At 39.4% G+C, this 21,595-nt stretch overlaps 1 protein-coding gene across 1 annotated transcript in view; it reads left to right on the forward strand.

The window, feature by feature from the left end:
* COL4A1 (collagen type IV alpha 1 chain) overlaps positions 1 to 21,595 on the forward strand; it is a 147,699-nt gene that overhangs the window by 89,669 nt on the left and 36,435 nt on the right. Inside the window, exons 26-33 of the mRNA XM_063317784.1 lie at positions 2,426 to 2,594; positions 3,891 to 3,983; positions 4,928 to 5,032; positions 6,899 to 6,996; positions 9,952 to 10,102; positions 10,517 to 10,630; positions 12,334 to 12,501; positions 13,578 to 13,667. Of these exons, the coding sequence (XP_063173854.1) occupies positions 2,426 to 2,594; positions 3,891 to 3,983; positions 4,928 to 5,032; positions 6,899 to 6,996; positions 9,952 to 10,102; positions 10,517 to 10,630; positions 12,334 to 12,501; positions 13,578 to 13,667 (988 nt within the window). The remainder of the gene's footprint in view (positions 1 to 2,425; positions 2,595 to 3,890; positions 3,984 to 4,927; positions 5,033 to 6,898; positions 6,997 to 9,951; positions 10,103 to 10,516; positions 10,631 to 12,333; positions 12,502 to 13,577; positions 13,668 to 21,595) is intronic.

Here is a 21,595-nt window from a genome sequence, read left to right on the forward strand (position 1 = left end):
AGGTATGTTCCCCACCTTGAGTAATATATAAAAAAGTGGGATAAAAATATAATAATTGTTGCAATAGAGGTCTGTTAGCATTATGTCTGTTTACATCTGAGGTATTCTGTTTCCTACTTTCTCAGGACTTTCTTAAAAATGTTGAGGAGATGCAAAAGGCTGCAATAGGAAGCTGGGGTAGAAAACATCAGTGCATGAGTGGATATGTTCATGTCACTCAAGATCAAATCCAGTGTTAATTGTAATTTCTGCATGCATTCATACACGTTTGTTGTTAACACATCTACAGCTTGGGAAAACGAATTGTTTTCATCGACAGGGTACATCATGCATATGAGTTCTGTACTTGCTTAGAGCATCAAAATTCTACTTGCAATCCAGTGCATTTGCCTAAGAGAATCCTACCAAAATATCTCAACCCCGCTGAAGTAAAATCAGAGGAATATTTCTCTCTTGAGAAATTCTGTTAGAATTGCTGAACTTCATTCCTTAATTTTGTTTCCTTCTTTCACCACAATATTGGCTACAGTGACTTGACTGTTGGAAGCCCAGTGTTAACAACATTTCACTGCCTTTTTTGCCACAAAAAAGGCATCATTTGTAAAAGCCCTCAAGCCAGTATAAGTGCTATATTGCTTCTGCCTTTTATTTGCCTCACTTTGAGTACATTGGAAAGAGCTTATCCATCTGCCATGTATAGCCTAAAAGAAAAATGTAAGAAGCTTTCAGTTCACTGCTCACTGACTGGCAGATAACAATTTCAACTGATTCAGACAATCGTCCCATTATTCCTCCATGGGTTATATTATACTTTATAATGGATATTTGGATAAACTGGGTGTTTGTGACTGTACTAGGGTGGAGGTATGGCTCTTGCTGAAAGGTAAGATCTACGATATCACGAATGATGCTCTGTGCAGGGACAGAATTCATTGATATCAGATGACTATCTAAAGAATTACAGTTACCTAGACAATTACAACTACCTGTTCTTACCATTGTAATGTTAATTAACGTAACATTCTATTATGCTACTATTATTTATACTATTTATTATATTATTAATACTATTGAAACTTAATTTGTACCACAGAGCACTTGGCATCTTCTAATTTCACAATATTACAGGTAGTCCTCCCTTAACAAACACAATTGGGACTGGAATTTTTATCCCTAACCATGCGGTCATAAAGTGAGATGTCACGTGACCGCATCGCTTAGTAACAGCAATCCCAGTAATTCCCCTTGCCATCATTTCACCAGCTGAGGACCCACCCCAATCCAAGCCATTCTGGGCTTGGTTCTTTCCCAGCCCCGAGCCTCAGTAAGGTAAGGGACTGCCTCCAACTCCACCCACCCACCCGCCTATCTCCTTCTGTCTCTGCCCTTTTAGCCACCCTGCACCCTGCCTTGCTGCCGCAAGCAACCCCAGAACCACACGGCTCTGGGGCTGCTTGCCACACCCTGGGAAGCCGTAGCCCCCCAGCCAAGTCCCAGTTGCCCTTGCCACCCTGCACTTGAGACCCCTGCTGCCCTGTGCTCCACTGCTCTAGCTCACCTTGCCGTCTTCTTGCTCCCACTGCTTACTTGGCGTGCCAGGCCTGGCCCTTCGCACCAAGCAGCCCCTTTGCACAAAGCCAGCACAAGCAGCTCCTTTGGCAGTGGTTTCTCCAGAGTCCAATTCCTACATGTGACTCCCTGAGCCAACCCCCGGCCCTTTCCCATTGGGTGAAGCCGCTTCTTGCCTTCCCAGGCTGGAGGTTTCGCCCAAAGGGAAAGGGCCGGGGGTTGGCTGGGGCGGGTCATTGGCTGGGGAAGGCAGGGAGCAGTTTCAGGGATCCACGTGTAGGAATTGGCCTCTGGAGAAACCGCTTGCAAAGGGGCTTGGTTTTGCCAGCTTCGTGCAAAGGGGCTGCTTGGCGCGAACGGCCAGGCCAGGCACCCCTTGTCAGCAGTGGGAGCAAGAAGACGGCAAGGTGAGCTGGGGTGGCAGGGCAGCAGGGGTCTCGGAGTGCAGGGTGGCGAGAGTGACTGTGGCTGGAACTTGACTGGGGCGCTGCGGCTTCCCAGGGCGTGGCAAGCAGCCCCAGAGCTGTGCTCTTCTGGGGTTCCTCCCACCCTGCAAGACAGGGTGCAGGGTGGCCAAAAGGGGGGAGATGAGGGGGAGTTAAAGTGCCCCTGCAGTCATTAAGAGGGATGGGCTTCCAATCGCCCAAATTTTGTCCACGTGACCACGGGGGGCGCTGCTGTGGTCGTGACTTCAAGGATTGGTGGTAATTGGACACTTTTTTCAGCACCGTCGTAATTTGGAAAGGTCTCTGAACAAATGGTCGTTAAGCAAGGACTACCTGTAGTTATTCCATATCTGTAAACAAAGAATGCATATGTTAAAAAGAGAGTTATTTTCTTCTTTCTTTAAAACCAGGGAACCATTGGACTAAAAGGAGACCATGGACTCCCAGGAATAAGTGGTTTTCCAGGACCTCCTGGAGACAGAGGTTTTCCTGGGTCCCCAGGAGTTGGGAGGCCTGGACCTCATGGTGATAAAGGGGAAAAAGGGGGTTCCGGAATCCCTGGGAACCCAGGACTTCCAGGTAATGCTGCTACAGTGATGTAGATACACATTTTTAAAAATGGATTAATGGTCACAGTACATGCCACTTTCTGCAATGATTAAAATGAATGTTACATTTTGTGTTATCACAGACATAGCAGCAGAACTGGCAGCCATTTATGCTATATGGTGATTGCCATTGTAACTCAAAAGGATAAGTTCTTCAAAAGTGTCATTAGACTGAACAGTTATTTTGACAAAACAATCCACAAATTACTTTAGCAGAAGAAACAAGAAAACCACTGGGGAGAAAAAGCTAAAATTAAATATTAAACTCCTGTAACTTGAAAATCTATACATTAAGATCTAAAAATATATATATTTCATGTCTCTGAATAACATTCTTTAAATATATGATTTCCAAATATGGAAATAGGGGCATGCTATGTATTGGACTTCCCAAAGAATGTATTTGAAAGGATGGACATCAGATTTTTTATGCTGGAGGTATAACAAATTTGAAGTCTCATGATGCATATGGTATGGTCATGTGATAATTTGGTATCTTTTGGGGATAGTGTATTAATGTATATTAGTAGATTTATGGGAGAATATTTAAATGTTAAACATGTTAATATAATGTTGAATTACATACCAAAGCTTTGGAATTTAATTGTTTCTCAGGAATTGTGGTTGTATCAAGCATGGCGGGGTGGCAAAAAGAATTATATTAAGAAATTGGAAAAGTGGTATTATTCTGGATGTCAAGGAATGGTTGTTGGAAATGTGTGATCTGTTTGTTTTGGAAAAGGCAATATTTTCTACTAATCAAAGAATGCAGCAATATGTGTTAGTGTGGCAGTGATTTTGTGATATCTTACAATAATATCTTGTATTCATATTATAGTCGTGAATTCATTCAGTGACTATTGATAAGGATAAAATATAAGATAGGTTTTTCTTTTTTTCTTTTCTTAGTTTGTATTTTTAGTTTATACTTTTAATTTAAAAAAAAATAAGATTAAAGATTGTTTTGTCTTTATAAAGATATTAATAAAAATAAAAAAAATAGTGTGTTAAGATTGCTCCCCTATAGGTCAATCTTAACATGGCTATCCAGAGAGAAGACCCAGTAAGTTCAGTGGAATTTATTTTCTGCTTAACTAGTATAAGGTTGCAGCCTAAGTTACTTTTCTCATGAATCCAGAGGTACCGTAAATTTCTGTTTCAACAGTTATATAGGTGAAAATAAATATTTGGAGTTAAGTTACACATTCTGAAAAAGTAGATGATGTATTTGTTAATTTGGTGTATCTTTTTAAATATTTACTACAAGGTCCTAAAGGTGAAGCTGGACGTGTCATTTCTCTGTCTGGTCCCTCTGGGCCCAGAGGTTTTCCCGGACCCGCTGGAAATCCAGGCCTCCAAGGTATCCTGTCTTATTATAATGTGGAGAGTGTTCTTCATGGTTCCATAATGATTCCTTTTCTTTGGAACAACACCGGACTAATTTTGTACCTACCTCCACAACATTTTTTCAATGTTGAAAAAACCAAGGAGATCATCATCGATTTTAGAAAGAACCGGCTTAGCCACACGCCACTCTTTATTAACGACACAGCTGTGGAGTCAGTCAGTGCCATCCTGGGGGTGCAGATAGCAAATGGTCTGACCTGGTCTCTCAGCACCGTGTCCTTGGTAGAACGGGCACAGCAGCGCTTGCATTTTCTGCGCCAGGTGAGGAAGGCACATCTTCCTCCTCCTACCCCCCTCACTCTCTATAGAGGCACTATAGAGAGAGTGTACTGACCAGCTGTCTTTCCGTCTGGTTTGGAGGCTGCAGAGCCTCGGATAGGAAGTCTGTGCAGCGGGTGGAGAGGGCAGCAGAGAGGATAACCGGGATCTCCCTCCCTCCCATGCAGGACAGAGCGCAGACATGCTGTCTGTCCATGGCCCAAAATATTGCCAGTGGCCATTCCCACTGTGGCTTGTTCTCCTCGTTGCCCTCTAGGAAAAGGTTCTGCTGCATCCGATGCAGAACAGCCAGATTAGGCAACAGTTTTGTCCCTGAACTATAATAGTTAGATTCCTGAACTCTTAATAATCCCCTCTTACTTCATGGTGGTGCATGTTGTATGTGGGACCGTGATATTTGTTAGGGATAATGATTAGGGGAGTGGAATGGTAAATATATATATATTATATATTATAGTAATTATTTTTTTGTGAGCCAACTGCAATGAAATTTCATTTTAATGTGCACCTTGGTGTATAGTGGAATGACCATAAAAGTTTTCTTTTCTTTTCTTTTCTATTCTATTGATTCCTTTTCTTCGGAACAACACCGGGCTCATTTTGTACCTATCTCCACAGGTGACAAGGGAGACGCAGGGATCCCAGGAAGACCTGGCCTGCCAGGTGAAAAAGGTCTGGCAGGGCCTCCAGGAATTGGATTTCCTGGCCCTCCAGGGCCCCCAGGTATTGTATGAGGTAGATGGAGGGTGGCCAAAATCTCAGAAATCCTACACTGGGAATGGAGCCAAAGCAGAAGATTCCAAATATATTTTAAATGATGATTATCAAAGAAATGTGATGGAGTTGGATAAGCTGGCTTGTTAAGTTCTTTTAACACATCAATATTATTCTGACAAAAAAAAATAAGATCTCCCAAGAAGCTTCTCAGACAAGAAATTCAATCCAGTTCCCATGTTATCTTTCTGTTCAACATACTGTAGATAGTTTGATCTGCTCCTCCTTTAAGGGATTAAACTATGTTTTGGCTCTATGCTTCCTCTCTTTAAAGCATATTTAAACAAGGGTCATGACAGACCGAGAACTGGCTTTACTGTTCAGGGACTGGGCCTGTCCCTGTCCCTGGTGTCTGATCTGCCTTGTCCCCATCTTTTCCTGAATGTAAAGGCAAATTGCACAGATAACTGATGTTTTAATTGCCTTTGAAATAGAATTGCTCAGGCGCATTGTGGAAAATAGTCCAGTTTGGTTCAATCTCTCAACTACCACTGCATGTATTATCCTCTTGGAAGCTGGCTTAGGAGGCTCCCTCTAGAGATTACCTTACTGAGGGTATGCTGGGATGAGTGTGCCAATCCTTCAAACAGAGTGCTTCACAACATTTTGAATCATTAAAAGTAGCTCCATCTTTTTCCAGACTTCTGCAGCTACTCTGAAAGACCAGCTGCTACCAACTGTTTCCACATGCATGTTTACACTCAGCCACTTTGCTTCACATTCCTGTATGTTGCAGAACACCTCTTTTGAAGGACTAGCGCAGCCATAGAAGTGAGCCCATTTAAATTCCTCTCTTTTTTGGCTGCTGAGAAGTCCTGTTATAGAAAGGGAAAGGGCCAAGTTAAACCAGGAGGAAAGAGATCAGTTTTCCAGGCAGAATTGCCAGGGTTTGGAGAGACATGCTCATTATGATTTGTGGTCAGAGACAGAAAATAGCTGAAAGTAGCTGATAATGCTGCCCTCTTTATACCATCATTATACTTACAGCCTTACATTCATATTTTCTAGTAGATCATTTTTACAACTGTGCTCAAGGGGTCATGTTAAGAATAACAGTATCATGATTTGCAACCGCTGAGCTGCTGAGCTTGCCGATCGGAAGGTCGGCAGTTCAAATATGCGTGACGGGGTGAGCTCCCGTTGCTAGTCCCAGCTCCTGCCAACCTAGCAGTTCAAAAACATGCAAATGTGAGTAGATTAATAGGTACCACTTCGGAGGGCAGGTAACGGCGTTCTGTGTAGTCATGCTGGCCACATGACCACGGAAGTGTCTACGGACAAACGCCGGTTCTTCGGCCTTGAAACAGAGATGAGCACCACCCCCTAGAGTTGGACACGACTGGACTTAATGTCAAGGGAAATCTTTACCTTTTTATATCTATTTTATCAAGGCAATTGTCAACATAAATCACTTTATTTTTGTAAAAATAACAAAACAGGGAAAAAACCCTTTAAAACAGGCTTAAACGTATGTCGTTAAATAAATGGCAAATGAAACCTCTTTTATTAGGCACTTACATGATAGCAATGTTGACAACAAGGAGAAATCTTTGTGGAGGCATTTCATCATGGAAACACCACCAGCCATTCTTTTTATATAATACCCCTACTTGGAAAAGGGCTTTGGTGGACGTTCTTCAAGAATAAGCTGGGCGAGGAAGGGGAGGGTAGGCCCACCTTAATTTCTCAGTGTTCAAAGCACCTTCTTTCATTTACCATCAGTCCAAATCTTACCTTTCCATTAGATTTCTGACACAACTAGGAGTTTAGCATGATCTCTTAGGCAAATCCTTTGCATTGTTGTGCATCTTGTAGGTTTTCCCGGTCAGCCAGGTCCACAAGGTTTGAGTGGAGAGAAGGGAGATCTTGGATCCCACGGTGCACCAGGTGCAGCTGGAGCCAAAGGACAGAAGGTACGCACCAGAGCTTTGATACTGCTGAGGGCCTTCTTCTGTGCCGCCAGGCAATGGAAGCCGTGCCCTTAGGAGCTGCATTTTCCCCAGCCATTCTCTGTGAGGAGCGTTGTCCTTTAATCTTAAACTTAGTAACTCTTGCCACAAGCCATTAAGGATATGGAAAAGTTCTTTATTAAGATAAGTGACTAGATCCAGGCTAAAACCTTGAATGGTGATTCCCACGCAATTCAGCAATTAGAACATTCCATTCCCCCCTCCATACCAGCCCCTTCTTTCGGTTTATCTAACTGCTCAGTAACTTTCCTTTTCTTCTTACACCCCCACTCTTCCCTACTACAATCTTTCAGAAGTTCCCAGATGGTGCCAACGCGCCTGACCTTGGTGTGCTAACTTCGCCTAAACAATCTCTAACGGCTCTGCTGGAATGCTTACAATGCCCACCCTTCACTATGCTACCTGCTACCTACCAGATCCCTAATCTTCTACACATATCTACTCCAACTACCTATTCCCATTTACATTAAGGTAGGATATTGCATCCAGACGCAATTGACCATTGTGCCTGGATGCTCCGTCCTGACATTCTCTGCCTTTAGCCAGGCTTTATTTTTTTAGGAGCTTCCTTTTTTGCTGTCTTTTTTCAAAAAGAAAGACAGCATATAAATTATGCAAATAAATGATTACTTGCATAATTTGGGGTGCCAATAACGCAAAGATTAGGGATGGCTCCATCTGTTTTGGCTTTTCTATTTCTAATTTTTTTCCCAAGCTTGTTTCCCCCCATTTCTACATTTGTTTGTGCTTATTTTTAGTGCACACATAACAAGGTTAAAAATTTTCATAATTTTTCTTAATACTGTTTTTGTATTATAGATTTTGCCTTACTCACTACAAAGTTCTGGAAGTGCAAATAATTGAGGACATTCATTTTTTGGTTCTTATCTTATTTTGATAATTTGAATTTGGTAAATTCATTTTAAAATGCTAACTGAATGAATTTTCTCCTTCTCTTCCAAAATTGTATCTCCACTAAGAACAGCACTTGTGCCTATGGCTCTGGTCTTCTGTTGAGTTTGCATACTAGTCCTCTGTTTACACTAGGGTAAAATCTTCCTTTGAAGTTGTGCACAACTGGGACAGATTTATTTTTTGACAATGCGTGGTACCAGAGTAATGCATGCAGGCACTGAATAGAGGTGTGGCAAAAGTATTAATGCCACTTTCTTTGTGGCCTACCTACCTGTGTGTGTTGTCTTCCTGTACTCTTGCTTCTGCTAACTAACAAAGTATGGTCAGCAAGACACAATTCTGACACAACCACATCCTGCTCTGGAGAGGTCAAGCTTTGCCAATGTGTCCTGCCTAGACTGGCACTACACCAAAGCCCAGTTGGGTCTTTCAAATCTCAAAGGGACTTAAGCGAAAACTCAGAGTGCATCATGCTGTCTTCAGGTTTCAAATTTCCAATTCAAATTGAGGCAGGCTTATTGTGAATTATTTAGATTCTCCTGGGCTTCCTGTGTATTATGTTTTCCACATATTGGACAATATTGGTGTTCTTCAGTCCTCAAACGGGAGGGAATTAGGTAGGGACAATTTCTTGAAATGGCTAAAATGAATGTTTAATATCCCCCATAGGATGGAAAGTGGGTATCACATTGATTTCATGCATGAATGTTACATACGAAATGGAGTAAAATATAAAATTTCGTATAGAAACTAAGCATCTCCCTTTCTGCACCTTTCTTTTGTCCCTTTGCAGTTTATCCTTAGCCTTCTCTTCTGGTTATCGTTTTCTCCATCTTCTGTCCCTTTATAATTGCCGTGCCTTACATATATTTGTTTCCTTAATTTTATCCTACTATCTTCAGCCACTCTGACTCTTGCTTCTGCGTTAAGCTCTTGCTTATTCTCTTTCTATTTTTCATGAACCTCATGTGAAATTTTATCCAATCCAAACTAACTCATTTCACTCACAAAAATATTTGTCATTGTTCTGTTGCTGAAACCTTCATTATGAGGTATTAGAATGTTGTTGTTATTCAGTCACCTCATGGAAGCTTAACCAGGGATTTCAGGATAACAAGAACGAAATATACAATTTGATTTCTTAGGTTACTGGAAGTATGATGAAACCTCATTTTAATTGATTAATGAGGGAAGAGATATCCTTTATTTATTTATTTAATAAATTTATATGGTTACCCAACTCACACACAGTGACTCCAGGTGGCTTACAAAATTAAAAACCACAATATAAAAACCACATCGACCCCCCACCCTCCGTGGAGGCTACAAACACAATCAAATGAGCTACTTGATCAGCTCCGTCTCAACCTGGGATCCCCGGGCCTGCTGACAGAACCACGTCTTTAGGGCCTGTCAGAAAAGTATCACTCTAATCTTTTGGGGAATGATGTTCCACAGGAGGGAACCATCACAGAGAAGGCCCTTTTTCGTGGTCCCAGTAGATGAACTTGCCTCATAGAAGGGACCTGTAACATAGTCTGCCTTCCTGCTCTGGTGGGCTGGGTAGATGTAACTGGGGAAAGGCTGTTCTTCAAATAACCAGGCCCCATTATTCACAAATGTCCATTAAATTGGAGAATACATGATTTGCAGTGGCTTGTGTCATTTGCATAATGATATCATTATGCAAATGGTGCAAACTACATCATTTGCATCAATTATGCCATTGGCGTCATGATGCAAATGATCTAATTTCCATCATTTGCATAATAAATGACATAATCAGAGTGAAAAATCAGCCTGCCTCATGCCATGTCTGCTGCATCATGGTCCCTTAAAATGAGGTTTCACTCTCCCTATTTCATTAACATTCAAACTGCTAATAAAAACTGCCTAACTGATTCTATTTTGCTGATTCTATTTTGTTATGTGTATGTGTATTTTGCATTCTTTTTAAAATGCTTTATTGACGTATGTGTTAAGGGTGAAGCTGGATTAGGTCTCCCAGGTTCTAAAGGTTTTCCTGGTCTCCAAGGACGAGATGGCTCTCCTGGAACAAAAGGCGACCAGGGATATCCTGGTGTGCCAGGGGAAAAAGGGTTTCCTGGCATACCTGGCCAGGCAGGATCTCGAGGTAAGGCTGTGCCCTTACTAGCTAAATATATATTTTTATGACACAGGTTTTCTTTCCCTGTCTATACCATACATTTTGTAACTAAAATAAAGTGAATGATGTAACACCTCACTTGAGGCATACATGGCTTAATATAGGTTATTTTTCTCTCTGATATTTCTTTTATTCTTTTTTACATGAGAAGTCACTTTGATGCCTCCCTTTTGATTTGAAAGTGTAATAAGGGAAATATCATTTTGGCTCTGTTCTGTGATTACTCTATAATACCATAAGTCTTTCTGAGCTAAATGGGACTTTTCTTGAAGTGTGTATCACATCGTAAACAACCTATTATTAGGGTCTACAAAGGCCAATAATCTTTAAAATTTGTAATATGCAAGTTAACTGCCTATAGTTGTTCATTTTTCCAATTAGGTGAATCGGGTCCTCCTGGATTACCAGGTTTACAGGGCTCCCCTGGTGAACCCCAGATGGGCCTTCCTGGCCCCCCTGGCCCCCCAGGACAATTTGGGCCTCCAGGACCATTAGGTAACCGATTCTTTTGGTTCCATCACCATTAATGTTGATAAATCAAATCTTCAGACTACCCTGTGTTGAAATCTATCCTGCACATTTTGTATGGTTTGATGAAAAGCATCAATATTTATATTTCTAACTTTTATTAAGCATCTGAACATGAGGGAGATCAGGCATTGCCAGGAGCATGTGGGACAAAGAAACAAGCCAACAAAGATTTTATTTTGTCACTGAACTCTCTAGCCAGGAATTTGTTCCCCTGGACATAAACTCACTTTTGGTTTGTCAGAATAGAACTTCTTATGGGTTATTGACTGAACCAAATCAGAGCAGAAATTCTTATGTTTCTGCAAGTGATAGGTATGCACTAAAGAGGCAAATAGTTAGCTAGCATTTTCAGATCTGGCATGAAGACAGTGGATATTGGGAGCTCTGAATAACTTTTCAGGCGGACTTAGTGGTTGAGGAACTGTTCACATATCAGCTGCTGGGGTCATTGCCCAAATAGTTAATTGCTCTAATTATTTTAGGGACAGTTACTTCAACAGTTTCTAAGGAGCATTTTTCTTTTATTTTGAACATAAGTAAAACAGTAACATGGGGCCCTGTTCAAAATAGACACTATTTCCTGTGTAGATGCTAATCCTTGTTCTGTTACATTTCAAATGTAATAAATACTCTTTGTGAGTATCTGGAAAAACTGAAATGAATGTCTGTTCTCAGAGTTTCAGAGCTTCAGTTCCAATGAGTGTTTCTCAGAGACAGATTCACAGTTGTGTGGGTGTGAAAGAATCCACCAGATTCTGCTCAGGCTGTATCTGTGGGCATGTTAGATAAGGTTTCCCAAATCAGCCCCTTTTCTTGTCTTCATTCCTGTATGTCCTTAAATTATCTCTAGCCTTGCTAATACAAATTAGTAAGCTGATACTAATACTGCTTAGTTGATTTCTATTTTTCACCTGTCAAGGAATCTGTAAAAGATATAGTTTGGAGTTTAACAACTGGATTTTATATTTCCAGATTGGGGGCTGGGGGCAATCGCTGTTAGCTAGGTTCTTCACAAAAGCTTTGGAAGATACCTTGATACAATCTACCATCACTTCCTTATTTGGAAAAAATCCTAATGTAGCTGCCTGTAGACTTTCTAAGACATAGCATAAGCACCATTTTTTCCTTCCCAGCCCGTGTACTTTCCTTCTTGGATTTTCAGCTCTTTTTATCTGATAAAGACTTCTTAGAAACTTACAAGTATGCAAGTATTTGGTAAATTTCAGTTGGTTGCCTCAGCATGGATTTTAGATTCTTTATTTATGGTCAATATGGTTAATTTTGCCTGTTTTTTTAAAAAAATCTCAGATTAACTTTTTCATATAGGTAATATATTTCCTGTAGGGTTCCTTCCAGCATGAGATTGAATATTTATTTTATTTTATTTATTTATTTATCAGATTTGTCACTGCCCATCTCCTCCCACCAGAGGGACTTTTGCCTTTGTAACAAATATTGCCTTAGTTTCTCTGTCTGTTCCTGGAAATATGACAATTGACTCTGCTATTTGCTTCAGTGTGTTGTGCTATCCTGAGGTTAACGTATGCCCAGTTAAAAATACATTTTTCCTCCACATTTTTAGGCCTAATAGCAAATATATCATTTTCTGTGTCAAACATTTTTTTTCCAAACATATTTTTGTTTCCTGTTTCTCATAATTGCTGCAGGGCCTCCAGGGATCAAAGGCGAGAGAGGCCATCCAGGTATCCCTGGAGTAGATATGCCAGGGCCTAAAGGAGATAAAGGGAGCCCAGGACCACAAGGGCTACCAGGTGTGCAAGGGTCATCAGGCCAACCTGGCTTACAGGGACAACAAGGACATTCTGGTGTTCCAGGTATATATTTCTTTGTAATTAATAATTTGATATATTACCACTTTTTATGTAGTATGTTCTATGTTTTATGTACTATGTTTTTAAAGCAAAAAAAAATGGCGCTAATATGTGATACAGTATTGGTTTCACTTCTCTCCTTTGTGTGGTGCATACAGGTAGTCCTCATTTAGTGACCACAGTTGGGACCAGCAACTTGGTTGTTAAGCAAAGCAGTCACAAAGTAAAAATGCGACTGTGCTTATGATCTTCCTTCAGCTTTCCTTTGCTTTACAGATCTGCAAAGTTCATAAATGGGTGGATTGGTCATAAAGTTACTTTTTCATCATAACTGCAAATGGTTGCTAAATGAGGCCATCGCTAAATGAGGATTACCTGTATTTATATCAGCATTAATGCAAGATTAGAAAGAAATTAGAGTCCCTTGCCTATAAAGAGTGAAGGTTTGGAAACATATACCTGATAGATGTTAACATTCTCTCAATCAAGAAAATGCAAAAGCTAAAGAATAATATGGATGGTTCAGAAAACTGATTCTTAAGCTGTTTCAAAACGGCAAAGAAAGACTCATTCAATACTACTTCCTTTGCTGTTTGGATATAATGAAAAGAGCTCTTGTGTGCTTAAATGGTCATTCTCTGTAGACTACATTGCCATTTGTGGTACTTCTGCAAACAAAACTTGAGGAAGTACCTAATCTCCTTCAATAGTTCTTATGCTTCTGGTCTAATACTAGGTGTGCTGCATGTATTGGCAGACACAAAGTTATAAGATCAATGGGAGAACTATCAGATCTATAGAAAGTGCATGTCTCTTACAAGCATACCTAACAGTCAGCTAAACAAAGTTGGAAGCAAAGTTGTGTTATCAATGGATATTGGGGATTAGCTTTTTGGTTGTTCTTTTCTGTTGGAATAATTTATAACCGGACACAATCTAATGTAGATACAGTGAACTGGGAAAATGCCATTTGGTCTATGGTCAGTGGCAGAAGCTCACTGGGTTTACTATGAAAACAGAAATTGAAATGTTATATAAAATTATCAATAATGTGAACAATTAATATGATTTGATTTTAGGACTTAAAGGAGAAATGGGAATTATGGGTACCCCTGGAACCCAAGGTCCTCCTGGCCCTGTAGGAACTCCTGGAACTCCAGGTGAAAAAGGTAAGAATGACCAATTTGGTGAGCGAAATGAAAATTAGACTTTGGCCATCTGCTTATAAGAATTTTGTTTAAAATTAAACAGTTACAACTAAAAGCATCAAGAGAATGCCGACATGACCTGTCCTTGCCTCCCAGCAGCTATGCTGCTATTCAGAGTCCCATCCAGGCAGTTCTGTGCACGCCAGAATGCTGTAAGGGTGACGACTGATGGAAGCAAAGCATGTGTGCGAATCAATGGATAAATGCTTAATCAGTGGTTCAGCACTGAGCAGCAAGTAAGACAAGGATCTAAGATGTCCCCTTAGATGCTTAATGTATTTATGAATAAATGTATCAGGCTATTTGTTGTGATGGGCTGAGAACCTGAACAACCTGCAGCAGATGTTACATAGAGATGACACAACAAGGACCTGCATTGGAAAATTAACATATTTAAGGCAAAAGTAATATTGTTTGACAGGAAATGGAGTGACTGATTGCAAGTTATACATGAATGATGAAAACTAGAGCAAGTAGATGACTTTGTGTACTTTGATAAAATATTTACTGAAGATGGGGAAAGGGAGGGATATGTACAAGTTCTGATAGAAAGGTAGCAAGTAGTACATGCTTATTTCAAGTCATGAATGTTGAAAGAAGCAAAATATATGAGTGTAAGAATGTGCTTCTGCCTTTTTAGTTATATAGAAGTGAGAGTTGGGTATGTCAGAAGACGCATGAAAATAAGTTAAATGCAGTGAGAATGTGATGACTGGAACACTCAACTTCCCACTGAATTGCGACTCATAAGCTTTTCCTTAGAAATTTATTTAAATCAGGCGAAGCATTCAGTACAGAGAAAAAGTTGCAAATAGAAATTCCCACGTGTTTCTACAATTCAAAAGACCAGTAAAGCTAAATCCCCACCACCACTGCCCCCTTAGATATGCACCCCTCCTTCTTGTGCCAGCAGATGGCTGCAACAGTTCTCTGCAGATGACCTTGGTGCTGGAAGATAGTCCAAACAAGATGATTCCCACTCCAGCCATGCTCCCCCTCCCTGCTGGTTGACTCACAGGTTGACATGCAGTGCACCAAAATGGATGCGAGTACAATAAGATGTTCTGGGAACATTTGATCAGGGCGAGTGACAGAATGAATTACTTAACAAGTGTATGTGGTAATCAAAAATGAATGTGGACTGAAAATAAGTGAATGATATGAAAGTTGAATGTTGAGGTGGTTATATAGAGGGAATAAATGAGGATCAAATCACAAAACACGTGAAAAACGAATGAATGGATTGAGTTGACTTTGTGGATGGATGGAATTATTTTCCTATAACAGAAGAAGTGGGTGAACTTGATTGCTATACCTATATAACTGAAGAGAAAAAGATGCAGTTAAATATCTCTTGAAAGGCAAAGACTTTATATTGAAAATTGGCAGGTAGACAATATTCTGTATAGTATGATTCCCTGTGCAGTTTCTCTATTATACATTGCTTCTTAATCAATCAATCAATCAATCAAAGTTTATATAAAATTAATATAAAAAGACAAGTTAAGTAAGGAGTAAATAAAAACACAGTAGATAAGTATACATATAAGTGAAAATACACATCGTATTTCCATGTCACCCCTACAATTTACCCTGAACAACCCCACATACGTAGATCTCAAGTGATTTACTTAAATACAGAGCTGTATTATACAGTATGTTATTTTTGGGTCTTGGCCACACATAAAATTTGTTGTTCTAATATGTGATTCCCAGTGGGTCATTTGTTTAATATATGGGCCAAGTTGCAGATCTTTCTCCTTCTTGTACAAATTACAATCGAATAATATATGTGCTATGTCCTCAATTTCAGGCGCTCCACATATACAGATGTGTTCATTGTAAGGGATGCTGTTAAATCTCCCATATCTAACCATTGTATCAAGCTGATCAAATCTAGCTTGGCTGAATACCTCCCTGAGATGTCTTGGCATTGGTATTTTTAAATAGTTGGCAATTTGAAAAATGCGTTTATATCGGCTCAGCCATTTCAAATTGCCAACCTTGCTAAGGGTGGCTATTTCTTTTTGTGCTTCTATACCTGAGATTCTTTGTGCAGCACTCTTTTTGACTTGATTTCCAGAAGCGCAGGAGACAGGGAGACTACAGCTCCTTTTATAATTTGTGAGTTGTGTAATCCAGGAGGTCTGTAGTTGGGATTTTATCTCTTCTAATAGACACAATCTTGGAAGTCTATCAGACGCCATTTCATTGATTTTACACCAATAATTGTATGCTCTAATTTTAGTCTCTGAGTAGATAGTGTAAATTCCCAATTCGGCTCTAACTGCAGCCTCTGAAGTCCTTTTATCTACACCCAGGATGCTTCTCAGATGCTGGGATTGTGTTTGTTCTATTAATGTAGCAGAATTTAAGCCCCAGACTTCTGCTGCATATAAAAGCATAGGAGTAATCTTAGCTTTATATACTTTGATTATCGGTGCTAAGGAACCTGGGTAGCTATGTGTTTTTAATTTAAGTAGTAGATTCAGGCATGCCTTTGCTTTAAGTGAGCTCCTTTGGTGATGAAAAATGCAAGATCCAGTCTCAGAGATTGCCCCAAGGTAAGGAAAGGTATTCTCTTGTTTTATTACCATCTAATTGCCATCTATGTCTCTGCTGTCTTTTTCCAAACACCATAATTTTTGACTTTGATTTATTGATGATTAGAGAGTTATCCTGACTATAGGAGCTAAGTCTTCTTAATCTACTTAGCAACTTGCAAATATGATAATAATACCATATCATCAGCGTATAGCAAGGACTCTGGGCATATGCACTGCAGGGTCCTTCATTACTCCTGGCTGGTCATTGATATATAGGTTGAATAATAGTGGTGCTAGTAGGCACCCTTGTCTTACCCCTTTGTATGTACTGATCCTGTTTGTCATGGCTCCATTTACCCCAAATCGCACTTTCAAACAAGTGCTTGTGTATAGGGCTTTGATCAATACCAGCAATCTGGGTTCAATTTTGAGGGCAGTCTATTTACTCCATAATACTTCTCTATTCACCATGTCAAATGCTGCAGTAAAATCAATAAAGGCAGGAGACAAGTGTCTCCTCTCACAGGCTTATTTGGCAATCAGATGGTTCAAAACAAAGCAGTTATTGATGGTAGATTGGTTTTGCCTAAAACCTGCTTGTTCTACTGCAAGGATACCTTTTTCATTTACCCAGCTTTTAACTCTGCTCAGGAGTAACCTAGCATATATTTTGGCAACAATATCTATTAAACTGATAGGCCTATAATTGCTAGGGTCCTTTTTATTCCCTTTTTTATATATGGGAACCACTATTGCCATCTTTCACTCGACTGGGATCTTGCCCTAGAATCAATTTTGGCCCATATTAGTCTTTTATTTTGACACACCTCATAGTTATTAGTGACCCACCTGTCGGCCATGTTACATGGTCTTAAATCTGAACTATCCAGAAATTTCATACTCACTGGCTGGTGGTCACTTTCGTCTCTTAGGTATATAATAATCTCTGAAAAGAGGTCAGCTTTGTTTCTCAATATACAAATGAGATCTAACACACTACTTGTGTGGGCTGAGTGGTATGTATATGGGTATATGTAATTGTTATCCTTACCTCCCAAAATTTGGAGATTACATTTAAAAATTAAAGAAACTAAATACAAGCCAGCACTATTACTTTTGTTATCTCTTGAGAACCACTGTGGGTGATTCTCAAGGAATTCATTTGGAAATCTATTATTTTGAGCAAAATCATGAAGGGCTGGTCCTAATTTGGCATTAAAATCTCCAGGTAATATAATTATATTCAGCAACTAAATGCAATCCCTGGGGAAGGTAATGGCAACCCACCCCAGTATTCTTGCCGTGAAAACTAAATGGACCAGTACAACCAGAGATATGTCAGTTTACCATCAGAAGATGAGACTCCCAGGTCGGAAGATGGTCAAAATGCTACTGGGGAGGAACAGAGGATGAGTTCAACTAGCCCCAGACGTGATGACGCAGCTAGCTCAAAGCCGAAAGGACGGCTAGCGGCCTACGGTGCTGGTGGTGAACGGCGAATCCGATGTTCTAAGGATCAACACACCATTGGAACCTGGAATGTAAGATCTATGAGCCAGGGCAAATTGGATGTGGTTATTGGTGAGATGTCAAGAGTAAAGATAGACATTTTGGGCATCAGTGAACTGAAATGGACTGGAATGGGCCACTTCACATCAGATGACCACCAGATCTACTACTGTGGACAAGAGGACCTCAGAAGAAATGGAGTAGCCTTCATAATACTTTGGCCACATAATGAGAAGACAGGACACCCTGGAGAAGATGCTGATGCTAGGGAGAGTGGAGGGCAAAAGGAAGAGGGGCCGACCAAGGGCAAGGTGGATGGATGATATTCTAGAGGTGACAGACTCATCCCTGGGGGAGCTGGGGGTATTGACGACCGACAGGAAGCTCTGGTGTGGGCTGATCCATGAAGTCACGAAGAGTCAGAAGCGACTAAACGAATAAACAACAAAAAATATAATTATAGATTGAGAATACAATGTTGTTATTTCATCCATTATTATTTCTAAACATATCCAGTGATCGGAATTATAATAGGAAGATGTGTTTGGGGGAATGTACATTTACCAATATTACTTGAGGTCCTTATATCTAAATTTCAAAGCTAATAAATGAGGAAATTTATCTTCATTATATAATTTCTCACCCTGCCATTGCAATTCTTGCTTAATAAGAATACAGAGGTTGCCAGAGGCTCGCCCTTTATTCTTTAATTTTTGGGCAGGGGTATCCCGTCTTTGAAAGCCTGCAAGTTGTACCGGTTCATCCTCTCCAGTTAACCAGGTTTCCTGAATGGCTATTACATCAAATTTAGAAAGGAAACCCACTAATTCACTGTCCACTGCTTCCTTCCATCCAGCTACATTCTGGGATACAATTTGTATAGTTCTAAGTGGGGTAGTGGGGTGGGACGTACATTGCTTCTCATTAATTTACATTAATTAATTAGCCTTCTTAGAGGGCAAATTGGTGGTGGTGGCGGTGGCTCAGTTATTCAGTCTCTTTGTGTCCAGATGAACATAATTTTGCCAGGATGGTTTTTACTAGCTCCTTCTTTGAGTTCCTCTAAGCATAAGCCCATGCCATCAGTGGTAGGATCTCCTTACCTTGACTTCCGTAAGCTTCGTTTTTAGATGCCCTTGATTTTTCCAAACATCAGGGACAGTGACTCTTGACTTTGCGTTATTGTCTAAAATACTTTAGTGTCAACTTCATTATTACTGCTTCCAATAAATGGTCTCGTGTGACTGTCTAGTATACTTGGGTTGTGGCAAAATTTTGAATGGCAAAATCTTGCACATTGCGTTAATAAAATTGTTTTGCTAATTTGGGTATTCTTTGCACACTGCCCATATATTGATCTTTTCTAGTCCCTTGGCAACTGTGGTGTTCTCCATACCTGTTTACAAACCTATGTTGTTTAACTACATAGTTTAAACGACATACTTTAACTACATCATCTTGTAAGATTTTAAACAGTTTTTCTGGTATTTCATCAGATTTGTTGGCAAAATTTTTCTAGGGCCCATTTAAATTTCCAGAATTCAGGCTCTAGTTCAGGGATAAAACCTTCAATATCATCAATTTTGTGATCTTTTCTAGTACAGTTCTTTCATATGTTCATGCCATCTCTTCTTTCTTTAGTAGATTTTTGTCTTTGTTTCCCATCATGTTCATATTTGCATAAAAGTTGCCCTTGATTTCTGTAATTTTCTTACTTATTTTTATTTTTGTATTATATTACATTATTACATTACATTATATTATATTATTAAATATAATATATAATGTATTATATTATTATGATGTATATTTATTATACTATTATAAATTGGTTTCCTCAGTTCCTTTGCGTTACTAATTTGGGTATAACTCCCTGTCTCTCCTTACTCTTCTCTGCAGCTCAGCATTTAGCTGGGGAAATTTTCCTCTGTCCCAGTTGCCTTTTTTCTTTCTACCTTTCTTCAGCTCTCATGTCAGCAAGCAATCATTTTGCCTTTTGCATTTCAGGATATTTTTAATTTGCTTTGTCTTTAATGATATCAGGAATATCAGTCCTTTATCAAATATATCACTCTCTTTATCAAATATAACCCACTGAATCTATTATTTGCTCTCACTATGTAATCATATTGCTGAGGCTTTTCTCATTGGTCTGACTTTGTTTTTTAAATTTAAATTGTAATTTTGGAAGAGGGAGTTCTGCTCGGTAGTCAACACCAGGTCTTGTTTTTTTGGTTTTTGCCCACTGAATAATTTGCCTACAGAGATTATAGTCAACCTGATTTCATTGGTAGAGTCATTGTTTTGGAAGAAGGCATTTGCTATAAACATTAAATTTTCTTGGCAGAACTCTAGGTAGCAATTCAGGTCACATTAATTACATGAAGGAAAGAAGCAATACTTCTTATCCAGCCTTGGGCTTCTGATTCAACTCAAGTTTAAAAGAAAAATCTAAGGAGAAAAGAGATTTTTGTCTTGTCATGTCATGACAAAAGCTGTAAAGATTGTATCATTAATGATGCTTCAAAGAGAGCACCGTTCTGCTTTTGATAATGTGTAGAGAAAAACTTGGTAGATTAAAAGCTATTTGGAACACATGCTAGACTAGTAGCATAACATTCATTACTAACTGTGATGAACTTTTCTGTGCTTCAGCCTAACTATACTGCAGCTGCTCTCTCGCTCTCTCTCTTTAAATTACTTTTTATTGAAGACTTTTACAATACTAAAAAAATAATACAAACTAATATAAGAAATAAAGAAAAGAGTAGAAAAGAGAAAAATGCAAAGTGCAGGGAAAGAAAAGAATAAAAAAGGAAAGGATAGAGAAAAAAAGGATAGAAAAAAGGATATTTAAAGAAGTGACTCCCAATCTCCCTTGCAACAAGCAAGTTAATATAGAGCCAGTTTGGTCTAGTGGTTAAGGTGCTGGGCTAGAAACCAGGAGACTGAGAGTTCTAGTCCCGCCTTAGGCATGAAAGCTGGCTGGGTGACCTTGGGCCAGTCCCTTTCTCTCAGCCCAACTCAGCTCACAGGGTTGTTGTTGTGGGAAAAATAGGAGGAGGAAGGAGTATTAGGTATGTTCGCGGCCTTGAGTTATTTATAAAACATAATAAAGGTGAGATAATAAATAAATAAAATATATTCCTACCCCTTATGCAGTTAGATACATAATTCACTTCTTCCCATACCCCCCCCCTTATCCAATCTCCAATTCAAAAATTGTTGCCATTTCTGTCCAGTTGTCAGCAAAAAGTCCACAAAGCATTACCAGAATTTTATGAAAACAGTTCTTATTTTAACCATGATCAAATAAATCAGCTTTATATTCCTTCCTTTTGCCTCTATCAGTCTTAATCTTTAATTCATCAAGTTGCTGTCGTTGGGTTCAGTCTGCATCCATATTTTCTTTCTCCCGTGTCAAAGATTTCAAAGAAGCTCTAGGAACCTTCTTTCGTAAATCTGATAAGTCCTTATCCAGGTCATTTTTCATTTCTTGATTTGTCATTTGTATTTCCACACTGACAATCATCTCTGTCTTGTAATCCACAGTTCCTTATTTTTCAATGTTTCTACAACATTTAATATTTCTACATCTTTTACTTTGACTTCTTTAAAATCTGCTTTAAGAAATACTGGAAGGTATAAAATTATTGCTGTCAGTTTAGTTATAGGTTTCTCTCCCAGTTCTTCAAAGAACCTTTGAAATGTCTTGAGGGTCATACCTTCATCTGTCATCTTGTCTGTTTCATTGTTCTTTTCCCTGCCTGGAGCATTAGTTCCCGCTAGTGTCCCATTTCTTATATTGACAAGATCTCAAGTTTCTCCTCATAG

The sequence above is a fragment of the Candoia aspera genome, chromosome 1 (assembly GCF_035149785.1).
Source record: "Candoia aspera isolate rCanAsp1 chromosome 1, rCanAsp1.hap2, whole genome shotgun sequence".
Classification (NCBI taxonomy): Eukaryota; Metazoa; Chordata; class Lepidosauria; order Squamata; family Boidae; genus Candoia; species Candoia aspera.